At 50.0% G+C, this 12,632-nt stretch overlaps 2 protein-coding genes across 2 annotated transcripts; one reads left to right on the top strand and one right to left on the bottom strand.

Moving 5' to 3' along the window:
* Positions 1–7,722: 7,722 nt before the first annotated feature.
* COCMIDRAFT_7265 (uncharacterized protein) lies at positions 7,723–9,111 on the top strand (the record flags this gene model as incomplete). Its single annotated transcript, XM_007691996.1, has 6 exons — positions 7,723–7,884; positions 7,942–7,965; positions 8,017–8,053; positions 8,105–8,175; positions 8,227–8,462; positions 8,517–9,111. The coding sequence occupies 6 exons, from the start codon at positions 7,723–7,725 to the stop codon at positions 9,109–9,111; spliced, it is 1,125 nt and encodes a 374-aa protein (XP_007690186.1).
* Positions 9,112–10,907: 1,796 nt separating this feature from the next.
* COCMIDRAFT_101225 (glycoside hydrolase family 43 protein) lies at positions 10,908–12,585 on the bottom strand (the record flags this gene model as incomplete). Its single annotated transcript, XM_007692012.1, has 2 exons — positions 10,908–11,473; positions 11,535–12,585. The coding sequence occupies 2 exons, from the start codon at positions 12,583–12,585 to the stop codon at positions 10,908–10,910; spliced, it is 1,617 nt and encodes a 538-aa protein (XP_007690202.1).
* Between the last annotated feature and the right edge of the window lie 47 nt (positions 12,586–12,632).

Genomic DNA, 12,632 nt, shown 5'->3' with positions numbered 1-12,632 from the left:
GTGGCTGAATCCTTCGTAACCTTTTTACATTTGGTCCTGCGTATTGAGCGTGTTTCAGGATAGCCCTTGCATGGCGTGCGGAGCCGAGCCGTTGGTGGTTTCATAGTGACTGATTGACGCGTTCGTACGAACGTACTAGGAAGGTATTGATATGTGTGCGGGGGACTAAAGAGTAGTTTGCCATTGATCGTGGACCTTCTTTCTGAGAAAAAAAAAGGGAAATGTATTTCTATATGGTATCTTGATGAAGAAAGGGAAAAAACGCCCCTTCCCTGGTCTATCTATTATGTATGTATGCGTATCAATGTGCGGGCTCGAGACGATCGCGAACCAAAGTGCCCAGAAAAACCTCCATCTGCCCATAGGAGGGGAAAGGGTGGGAAATGAAATCAGGAGATGAATTCAGCAAACCATGGCCGCTAGTCAAATCCCCCACCCACCCAAACATCCCCCGTTGGCGCAAACTGGGCAACCAATGCAAACCATGCGGCGCCTCTTCCATCCCAACCCACACCCCGCGCCATACTATGTTTTTTTTACCCGCTCACACATACCCCCCAGTCCTCGCGATTTCACAAATCCCAGCGTGACACAATGGCTACGTACTGTGTCTCGCCATATCTCGCGCGCGTATGTGTGATTTTCAATCTGAACCCGTCTGTCCAACCAAAACCAATTAAAGCCAACAATCAATTTGTAAAGGAACAACACAACAAAGTTGGCCATAGTACATTTGTAGAAAGAAAAAAGGAAAAAAAGGCACAGATGAACACGTGCACAGAAGAAATAAATGGAGGAAAAAAACGCCTGGTACGTACTGTTAACAAAGGAAAATAATAATAATTGAGATAAACGCCGGATCGGTGCGTATTGGTTGCTTTCGCGTCCTGGGGTATATGGTTAATTCTCATTGCACACGTGGGTGTGCTCTTCTCCATCTCTCTTTCTTCTCTGTTATTTTTTTGGCTTTGCTTCAGCGTGCTTGCGATCCCGTCGCTAGCATTCCTCAACAATCTTTTTTTTCATTTCTCTGTCTTTCTCCTTTCGCGTGCTTTCCTCGTCCCGTCTCTTTACGCAATTGATGATTTTTTGGGGGGCCGCGCCGGCGCGATCGATCAAGGGATGGCGAAATGGCTAGTGAAATGAAGGACAGCGGAAATTTCAAGGGGCGGGGGCGGTTGGTCATGATGATGACCTGGCGCTATGCAACGTCAGTTTGAATGGTCCCGGAGATGGCCGCGTGTAGCGCCGAGATGATCGGAGGGCGTATTGGGAGGTGGCCTTCGTATAGAGCGGGTAGGAGTTGGGTGACCGTTTTTTTTTTCGCACGGCTTTGGCTGTGGCTTGGAGTGATACGAACATGTGCCGTAAGTACGTACCTGGTAGTTTTTTTTTCGTTTTTTTTCGGGTGGTTGGGTAAAAGGCGTGCCGAGCTCGTCGAAGCGGCAGTGGCGGCGGCAGCTTTTGCTTTGGGCGGTACAGTGCATACTCAGTGCTCCGAGTGAATGGCGCCTGTGCCTTCGCAGATGGTGCATTGTTTTTGGCCGGTCCGTTTGCAGCATGGGCCGCCTTTGCCGTTGCAGGCGTCGCACTTGACGGTACCATTGCCTCTGCATTCGGGGCAGTCTTTCATATTTGCGTAGTATTTGGTCGGATCGTGGGGGCGGGATTGGAGGACGGCGAGGAGTCGAGGGGAAGAATGGGAGACGTTCGAGTCCTGGATGAGCCGGATGGATCGGCGGAGAGAGTGAGAGTGGGAGGGAGAAAGGGGAAGGGGAGAGGGTCAGAGTGATGCAGAGGGTGGTGTTGATCTTGATTTTAAGGAAGCAGTGGGCATCAAACGAGCAGAACGATGAAAGGTGCTTTCTGTTTCGAATCAGTACCACCAAACTCTCGGCGCACAACCCCCCGTCCAGCGTCGTCGACGGCTTTTATACATGAAATTGGCCCTGATTTTTCTTGCCTGCGGTGGCCCCGCGCAGACCCGTTGCCCTTTCAGCAAGGCACCGCAATCTCACGGTGGTGGCCGCACATGGGATAGTGAAGCAAGCTCCCACGCTCAGCCCCCCGCGTGTTGCGTGCGTGCGCGCCAGCCAGCCAGCCAGCACCAAGCAAGCACCACGCACCGGGCACTGTCCGGGCTTTTTGTCACGATAGCCAACCGCGCGAATACATGCAGAAGCAAGATAGAAAAAAGGGTAGCATCACGAGATCATGGCTGCTGCATCTCTACGCGCCCGCTGTCCAATTGTAGCATTTTCTTCCTGCAATGCCGCTTCACATACGTATTCGGAAATTGTGATGTCAATGTGCGTCCGAGGTAACTCAGAAGAAAAGCAAAAAGAAACTGCCGAATTGCCTACTACCATCTGCCTACTTACGTGTCTGCTCTGACTGCCCAGCCAGTCCCTGTACAACCTTCTTCTTTCTCCTTCGCACTCAATTTGCTGTTCAACTTTCACATGCTGCTCCTCTTGTGCTTCGCGCACGCCCAAGGTACGGGAGACAGGGGATACCATGGGCTTTCTTCTTGGCTGCCTCTTGAACAAAACGCTCTCGTTGTTACTCCAACCTTATGGACTGACGTTGCTCTCTAAGCCGCCACACCCGGACTAGACTTCCTTGTCCAATGGTGCTCGTCCTATGCGCCCACCCTCTGTGCATTTCACACCTAACCTACACGCTTCCAACAGTGTCGTGCTTTTCTAGCGCGTTCCATGTCGCTGTCGCGCCCAGGTGCAGAACGACAAGTAAAGTGTGTGTCAGGCCATGAGGCTGGTCTGCCTCAGGCCCGATGCCCGCTTGAAACTACGTTGCATAGAGACCAAAAATGGTGTAATGGCCCTCTCCGGACAGACGAATAGCAGACCCGAGTTTGAGGCACCGACAGCCGGGCTATGACATGCACTCTGAGGGGAATGCTTGCTTCTGTCTGCTGACTGGTCTGCATCCGACCAAGGGACTACGTACGCCGAAGGTAGTTACGGTAAGGCGAGGCTGGGCAAAAGCATGTCACAGGCACGTGGCAGACGGATTGCTGGTACGCCTTGTTTTGATTGCATGGGGTTGCTGGGTGGGGCCCAGGGCAATCCGATTACGGGTACCAGGTGTGTACTTAGTGTACACCTCATTCGCTTACCTACCCACTTTTTCTCCCATGCTCTTTTGACCGCTCCGCGCTACGACGCTGATTGTGAGTATAAGAATTAAATCTGACTGGATGAGGGTCTTAAAAAATGCAATGCTAGGCGGCTACGAGGTGGATCCTTTCTGTCGGCTGTTTTAGGTTTGCCGACCGTTTCCGTCAATCAGCCCTACCTCCTGCACGTTGCTTTTGATCCCTCTCTCCGATCCAGTTGTCAAAAAGTAGGGTTCAAAACGTCCGCGGATCTGACGCTTGCACGATCCCATTGGTTAATCTGCACCCATACACGTACTTAGCTCGTCAAGTTTATGGGATAGATAGGGATAAGAAGCCTGAGTACGTACATAGTGCAAGGATATTGTTGCTTTCGACGGCCGTGCACACTTATTCAATTGACACTTGACATAGCATTGACAGGACGTTGTAGCACTAATGATAGCGACGCCAGCTCGCCTTGTTCTCAAATAACGTAGCATCAGTACGTTTGACTTGGAGCAGGGATTAGGAAAAATACATGTAGCATCCGGAAATCGAGAAAGAACTAGACGGGTGGTGCCGATGACGTCGTGGCAGCATCAGATAAGGAGCGTGGCCAGCATGGAAGCGAGAAGCTTCGAACGAAAGACTCAAGGCTGAACATTTCTTGTTGAATATTGTAGGAGAATGCGTGAAACAGGGCATACGTTGGAGCAGGCCGAAACCATTGGTAGCCTATAGGCACAGGGTGGCCGCAAGATACAGCACGCATTAGTGAGTACTAGGAGTGGTGCCAGAGCTCAATGTTTTGGATTTTTCATGAATGCCTGCATATCAATAGCACAGGTAGTTTCATTTGCAATGTGCAGGTCTCAGTAATGAAGCTTGACACTGGCAATGATTGGTTATCATCGTTTGGTACTGAGCGAAAAAGATATTTGTCCCACCCCACAGGATAGTGATGTGGATATGTGTTGGTTTTCACAGAAAAGTTCGTTGTTTTCAATGTACATAGGAGTTTTTCTGCTATCGTAATCAACTTTTTTGCTGATCATGTTGACTTGGACGAACAAGAGTGAAATGAAGGGTATTTTAAGGAAAATCAGGTGTTCAGAAAATACAACATTGGCCCCTGTGAATTTAGCAATACACCATCGGATCAAACTCTGAACTCGTCTCACGTCATTATTCAATCTTTTCGCCAACAACGGAGCTCACAACACTGGGTCATGACCACTACTTGGCAATGGCAAGGTCTGGACCAGAGAATAAGTTTAGGCAAGCCAAAGAAGAAAGTCTCTTGGACATTTCCCAAGTGATTGCCAACATAGCGTCTCTTGGAATGAGGAGCAAAAGAGGATGTATATATAGGGACTAGCGTCTGTTATAAGAGAACACAATGTAGAGGCTCAGTGGGAGATTTCTCGTCATCCATGCCGAGTGCTCTCTCACCACGAGAAATCTTTTCAAGTGCAGTGCTAAAAGCTTCAGCAATCTCTACTCGCGATGGTCTGATAGATGAATCATAAGAGCCAGCCAGTAACAGGTAAAAGAAACGTTTGCGAGTGGAGTGGGGAACAAGAACTACTTCTCCATGGACAGACGCTATCATCGCCATATTTCAAGGGAAAGACGGTAGACCAGGAGAAGGAGAATCATGAGCGAAATGGGGAGCAGTTAGTGCAACAAGCTACGATAGATGCGTGCCTTTTCTGCTCAATCCGAAGTAGATAGGGGGTGTTGCTGACGCTGTGTGCCATGCATGATGGAGTTGGACACGAACCCTACGAGCAGGTTTCGCTTGCTGCCAACTCAGCAGCTGATAAGCGAAACTATGTATTGCACTCCCAGAGGGACTTTTTGTCCCGGCAGGTTTTACCGGACGGTGTACAGTGACATTCCCATGTACTCGCTGCCTCAAAGCTTCTAGTCTGGCCACAAGTGCAAAACTCTAATTTCGACAACAGTACCGTTGTACCTGACAATCTCCTTTCCCCGCATTTGGAAATAACAGAAAACATTTCAATCGTCCAGTAAAATTAGACGGTTTTGTGAGGCGGAGAGGAAAGAGTGGGATGGTATATCGAAGGCACGAGTCACTAGTCCCGACGACACTGCTGCTAATACTTATGGAAGCAAAGTTTGGGGCTGGGATGGATAGCGGGGGTGCCGATACGCGAATGCAAGGCCTAGAATCCCAAAAAGACGGGCTAGAATGATTTGGCAGGCGCCTAATGTTGGATGGTTTTTGCGCGTCATTCGTACGGAGCCGTAGCCCGTAGCCCGTAACTAGACACTGGTGCGCCGAGGGTAGATGCATACGCAGGGGACAAAAGGCTTAGTTAAAGGGGACATGGAAAAAGCAAATTGCGATGGCGGGGCGTCTGGGCCATTGTAGTTGCCCATGCATCTTCCTGTACTCGCAGCTTATATACTGTCGACGTGGTGGCCTGGCCATGCACTCGCTGATACAGCACCCGTGGCAGGTGTGTCTTTGCGGTAATTAGAGGTTTGTTTGTAGAAGGTATAAAGATTCGCGATCCTCTTAGCATCTCAGCTCAAGGTGACTTGGGTCAAGACCATGATCCGATGGTGGTTCCTCTTTACAAATGCTTACTTAGCACAAATCTGAGAAACCCAGGGAAATGTCAATGACACTGCCCTTCTCCGTGATGTATCAGACGAATTCCCTCGCCTCGTTTAGACGAAAAGCTTAATCCACGGTTATTGCTGCATGTGCCGTTGTTTCTATGGCTCAAGGTAGTGTGATAGGCAGAACGCCTTGCGGTAGCTTCCCATGCCATGCTAGCTGCCTTGACGGGGCAAAACCTTCTCGGACTTAACAACACACTCCTGGCGCACTGATAGGTCCAGAGGTGTAGTCTCCTTCGCACATGTCATTTTGATCGGTCAAGAATCACCTCATGTTGCTGAGCCTTATAGATCGCCCACGATGCTATTTTCAACATGTCCAAAGAGTATTCTAAGCGAATGGCGTATTCTGTGAGCTGATATGCGACTCTCTTTAGCTTAGTAGGTGTATGGGGAAAAAGCAAATCCTCGTCTACACAGGCCATGTTGCCGTGAGCTGACGAGCCTACAGGCGCCACGGTTGGGTTCAACGACTCCTCTAGTAGTCGGGTTGTTAATGCCGTGCTGGCTGTGGGGATATGGCTTGGGTGTAGTGTAAACTCTGTGCTAGCCGAAGCTGGTGGTGAGCAACGTCTGGCATCGGCTTCCCCTAATGCGGAATCTACAAGCAACCAAGCTGTCAGTTGTGTGTGTGTGTATGTGTGTGGGGTACTCTGTGACCTAGCGACTCATAGACGCATGTATATATGTATGTATGTATGTATGCATAGAGAATGGGTGTTAAGCTTTCGGCCGTAACTAAGTAGTTGAAGCATTGGAGGGACGGGTTGGTGTGTCTTGCAGATGTGCCAAATCTCCTTCCCAATTCCGGTGAGATCGGCAGCGTTTGTCCAAGCTACTGGGACTTGGAACGTGGAACACGCACACACACACACCCCCAAGTTGCGCAATGCACGTGGACGCGTCGCTCGGCCCCAACCAACGCGCTACATACTACTTACATATCCTTAGCCAGCTCTCTTGCAGCCGCATGAACAGAGGTGCATACCGACATGCAGAGATTCGCACGCTGGTAGCTGCAGAAGAGCCACAGGCCCTTCAGCTAGGGGTGGATTACTTGCGCGACGAATACGACATGTCCAGCGAGAGCCCACAAGATATGCAAACAGCTGACCGTTGCTGTGAAATCGACTCTTGTGCCCCAGATGAACATGGGACTCTTTTACGACGCCAACTGTTCACTTACTCGTGCGGAAAAGGCCTTACTTACGTCCCGCGACCCGACGGACAAAGCGCTTTGCATCACGGGCGGAAGCATGGACGATTGGGCATAAGCCGCAGATCCGGCTGCTAGTCGGTAAGTAGTGAGCTGGTCGCGGGGAACTGTTGGACAGAACTTTATTCGATCCAACCCGGAAATGCTCATTGACTGTGCCTCACGTCACTGTGAATGGGCCGAGGCAACCGATGCTGTACATCTGCACCCCTACAAGTATTTGTCGGATCTACATCAGCTACTAGGGTACCACCCCAAGTGCCCTGCATTGCATCCACATTTGCAACTGACGCACGGCTATACTACGAATACCACTTTGTTCATTGCCACTGCCACGGCCCTGGACAAATTGCTCGTTTCAGTAACGGCATGGCGCATACTTGTCAGTGCTCTCCGTGCTGCATGCGCTACGATTGGCCCTATGGGAATCACAGCATGCACTAATTCTAGCTCAGCCATCAGGCATCCCTCCATCAAATCGCCTCGTCGCAATTGCCAGGGCTAGAGTTTCGCGTACCACTGGCGGCATCTCGGGTTGTGGGCGTGTTGGCCTCTGAAGCCTGTGCACCAGGTACCTCCATCCCATCCCTCATGTCTGTAACGCCACACAGTCCGAGGAGAACTAGTCCTGGTCCCATGCGAGGAGGCACCCCTCAGGGTCTCGTCTTTTTGACCTTTTGTATTAATAACTTGGCCATATCCGTGTCGCTGGACCCATTCTTCGCAAACCACTATGGACCAACTAACCACTGACCAGTTGGCTGCCATGGCCCAGGAGGACAGAGGTCCTCTCACAAAGTCCGTTATTATTGCTTTCACGGTACTTTCCTATATTGCCGTAAGCCTACGGCTGTTCGCTCGTATACGATATATCGGACTGCAGCTCGGTTGGGAGGTAATTACCTCCCTAAACATTTCCTGCCACGGACTTATTCTGACATTTCTCTTTTAGGATTATGCAATAGTGGTGTCCTTGGTGAGCCTCAACCACGCTCGTGAATTTGAATACCCAACTCACATTACTTAGGCGACAGCCACTGTTGCAAGCGTTTTCCAGGTTCTTCGTAAGTCACCATGCAAAACGTACAGATAATAGCCCCACTAACTCACCGTAGAAGCCAACGCAGGCAATGGCAAGCATGCAATCTTCATCGAGTTTCCTGAAGGGTTTCGGCCGATCCTCAAGGTACGACCAGAGCACAGTTTTCACGCATGTTGATTCGCTGACGATCAACAGTACCTGTTTTGGAGCATCATCTTCTATAACATCAGCCTTACTTTTACTAAGATATCCATCCTGCTTCAATATGGCCGAATCTTTACTGTACGCAAGATGCGCATACCACTCCACATTATCATGGGAATGTGTATCATATGGGGAGTTTGTATGGTCATCGTAGCGGTGTATACATGTGAACCCCTTCCTGCCAAAGATGGTGGACCGAAACAATCTTCATGCGTGGAAGGCCCAATGTAAGTCACAAAGTGTTCTATTGTCTGTGTCGTTTGTTGACAGAGGCCAAACAGCATCTGGTTCGTCAATGCCGCCATAAACATCCTCACCGATCTTCTTGTGGCCTTCCTTCCCGTAAAGGTTATCTGGAACCTGCAAATTGCCAAACGCCCCAAGATAGCCCTCATCGCAATTTTGACAATTGGATGGTTCGTGTGCGTGGTATCCATTCTTCGCCTTCACGCCCTCACTATTCTTGTCGCAAACCAGCATGACACTACCTACTACAGTGCGCCAGTGGCATACTGGTCCTCAATCGAAATGAATCTGGCCATTGTTTGTGCATCGCTACCAGCACTCAAGCCACTCATGGTCAAGATCCTACCCGGCTTCTCATCACGCGGCGGCAGCAACGGCTACGGGCTGGGAACGGATGGACTAGGCAAATCCAAAAGCATGACCCATGGCATCAGAAGCACAGCCAGACGCGCAGGTGCTGAGGATATTGAGTTGGGTTCGTCTTCCCAAACAGTTGGCCTAGATAAGTCTAGCGACGACAAAATCTTGGGCAAAAACATTTACGTTTCTCGACACTTTGAGCAGCACTATGACGACAGCTCGAGGGTCAGCGATAGCGAGAGCCAGAAAGACCTTGTCGTACGACACTGAAACCCTTGTGCAGTAGTAGACCTATAGCCAGGGTATAATAATCTAATTCGAATTCTCCTTGCTCCACATTCCTATCGCCCCACTTGTTTTCCACAACTTTCCGATGCCCGGCTTGTTCTCTCTGTTGCTATACGCCAGGAAATGCTTCCCCTGTAATGGCCCTTGCACGACTCGGCAATCTGAACCTCCAATCTATAGGTACGCATGTAGGCCACATCCGTTGTCTGTGCGTGCCTGGTTGCTTACTATGTACTTTGTGTGTAGAGTAGGACACTGGATAGTTCTAGGCCCATCTTGATCTAGCTCCGGCCCGCCTCATTGGCACGGAACGCTTGCGCCATCAGTGAAGAAAAGGCCCGATGTCTGTCGGTCCCCGGCGGGCCACCCTCGCCTAAGCATCTACCATTGTCATGAACAAGCACCTGCCAGTTGAGTCCCTGAGCTCTTGACCGTGGCAGCTTCTTTGGAAACTTTAAACTCGTCTTGTTGAATCCCGTTGTGGCTAATCGCCAGCCTGCACCCGACACCAATATTGGCCTGCGTCCCGACTTGTGGTCACTTGTTGCGTAGTATTGACAGTTTGGTGAGATTGCATCGCCCTCGATCCGTTGCAATAGCCACAAACATTGGCATCATGCCACACGCCCACCAAAGGCCCGATGATGACTGCGCGGCGCGGTGCCGCGGCATCTTGTCCCCCCCTTTCCCCGTGCGAAATCCCTCATCAGTTCTAGACGATGCCCAAGCCCGCCTTATCTATCCCTATCGGACCGATGTGCTCGCCTCATGATCCAGGTGTTACAGGGCCAGTCTGGTTCGAGAAATCGCCTGTCCTCGTGTGTTTCTGAGGTATTGTAAGTGGATCTCATGCCTATTCCCGATCTCTATTATAATCGCCCACGAACACCTCGTTGTTCCGAGGTGCGAGGTTGCGGCTGGTATTCCCGAAGCTGACATTAAGCTTGTGGAGCGGATGTGAACCTTAATTGTAAGATGTCAACCAACGTCTAGATGCTTGTTCTTCTTTTCAGTTGGAAGCGATACAGCCACATGGTTGGGCTGAGGTTATACTACATATCTGGTATATGACGCAGATCTTTGCAGCACCTTTAGTATCGATAACACCCGCAAATCAATCTCCGTAAATGAGACTTTGGTCTAGAGAGCGTTTGCTCTTTACTTCAAGGAGATACATGACACACGAAGGATTGAGACTACTCATCTTTTTTTCCTCGAAGGAAATAGATGGTGCATTGGCGATCAAACTCGTCGGCCTATTGTCAATATCAAGACTGTGGTGGGCCACAACTTGTGACTATGAAAAAAAAATTGAATTGTGCAGAATCCTGTTGTTGCACATCGCCACCAAGTTGAATGCTCGGAATAGTTGCGTGTTTTTCATTTCTCTATACGGGTAAGGGTTCATGCATATATTGCTTGGAGACAAGGTACGGACCCGATTTCTACAGGGAATCGTCTTCCCAAGAACTGCTACCCGGCCTCATGCGGATCCTTTTAATCATGACGCGCCCAGCGCAGCTATAGCGGTTCGTGTCAATCCGTATTGTCTCGTGTCAGATTGCAAGTTTTATATGCTCGAAAGATCCCACTTGGGTACATCCGAGGTAACACAAAAGACCGAGTGAGTTCTAGCTGCTGCCTTTTTGAAAAACAGCATGAGCATAATATGTTTGGTATGAGTATCATCAACCCCCCGATGCTTTTCCCTGCGTGCCTCGGTATCGCATTTACCATGCTCCCTGAACTCGATGCTGGCCTATACTACAGTAATGCAGCTATCGAAACTCTGCATACGCGAAATGCGCTGGACTCAGAACAGGCTGCATCTCGCCAAAAGAGTACAACCCCATCATCATGCCTGTAAAAGGCTGTCCAACCTCAGGGGCGCGCGTCATGACCTGAGTGTCAATGTTACCCAGCCACGCCCAGCTCTCATTCACTTCATGTGCGTCGTGACTGACATCTCGGTATCCTAGTCGATAGCTAGTCTCAGTGCTTTCAATGATCAACTTTACTGCACCTTGCTCTGGGATTATTACCTCTTTAACTTCCTTGTCTGGATCAGTCAATCGGATGGCTCGTTGTAGCTGTCCATTACGCTTAACAAGTGTTACTCCTATGCTGGCGTAGCAAGTGTGGTTCCACCAGACGACAGTCCCCGCTTCGACGCGTAGTGCCTCAGGCTGAAAATCCAGTTGAGTTTCCCAAACAACAGGCCAATGCTTTTGCTTCCGTAGGAAAAGTGTCGGACAAGCAGGCATTGACAAGGTGTACGGACCACCATACAGTGTGAGCTCATTGGAGCGAGCTGTCATTGAGAAGTCCTGTCTCACTGGGGTATCTGTGCGGTTTCAGTAACCGTACTCTAGTTAAAAATAGTGAGGAATAATAATTCTCCTTACTTTTTCTATACCACCCCAGCCCTAATTTGATTCCCGTGAAGTCGTCTCTCCATCTCTTGTCATCCTCCACAATGTAGCCATTTGGCGCCTCCATTCGCAATGCAACCGCTTTGCCTTCATTGAATATCGGCCAGTCATTCTCCCATCGAACTGGAAGCAGCATTGTTTCGCGCCCGAAGACCGAGGTCCGCCATGAGCTACCTTCCTTCCTGGGTCGCACACCTAAACACATAGCCCACCACTGCCCCTGGGAATCCTCAACAACGTCGCAATGCCCCGTGTTTTGGATACCATCATCGGTTGTATTACGCCACAGTGGGTTGTGCGGTGCCGCTTCCCACGGCCCGAAAGGACCCTCTCGGCTTCGGGTTACATACTCGCAGTGTCCGGACTCGGTACCGCCTTCAGCAGTGAACAGGTAGTAATAACCGTTGCGCTTGAAGAGATGGGAACCTTCGGCGAAACCGGATGCGGAATCGCGAATCATCCGGGGTCTGGATGTCAAAGTCCCAGATTTGAGATCGACCGTAGATATGTGAACAGCAAAATCTCGTATTTTGGGATCCGGAGAGCGATCAATCTTGCGATAACAGGATGACAAATATACCACTCCATCATCGTCCCAGAAGAGGTCAAAGTCGAACCCAACTTGATCAAAGTATACTGGATCTGACCAGCTACTATCATTCCAGATGTTGCTGGTTTTCACGTAAAAGCCCCGAGGCCATACGCGATCATCGATTTGCGGTCGGTACCGGTCAAAAGAATTGGTAATTATGTAAAACTCGCTGTTATGGTACCGAATGGTTGTTGCCCACACACCGCCTCCAGGTTCGGGAGTCTTGATATCAAGCTGCGACTTCCGGGTTAGGGCGTGTCCGATTAAGACCCATTTGATCAGGTCTTTGTTGTGATAAATTGGGACCCCAGGGAAATACTCAAACGACGATGTAACACAAAAGAAGTCATCGCCGACCCGAATGACTGATGGATCCGGATTGAAGCCCGGAAGGACAGGGTTGGCAAACGTGCCTATTTTTGAAGATGCCATATTTCTTCGCTGTACTGGTGGGCATTCAGCTGTAGTATTTTCCGGTC

This window comes from Bipolaris oryzae (assembly GCF_000523455.1).
Source record: "Bipolaris oryzae ATCC 44560 unplaced genomic scaffold scaffold_116, whole genome shotgun sequence".
Taxonomy (NCBI): domain Eukaryota; kingdom Fungi; phylum Ascomycota; class Dothideomycetes; order Pleosporales; family Pleosporaceae; genus Bipolaris; species Bipolaris oryzae.
The sequence above is the reverse complement of the archived record's forward strand: the minus strand, read 5'-3'. Positions and strand labels throughout refer to the sequence as shown.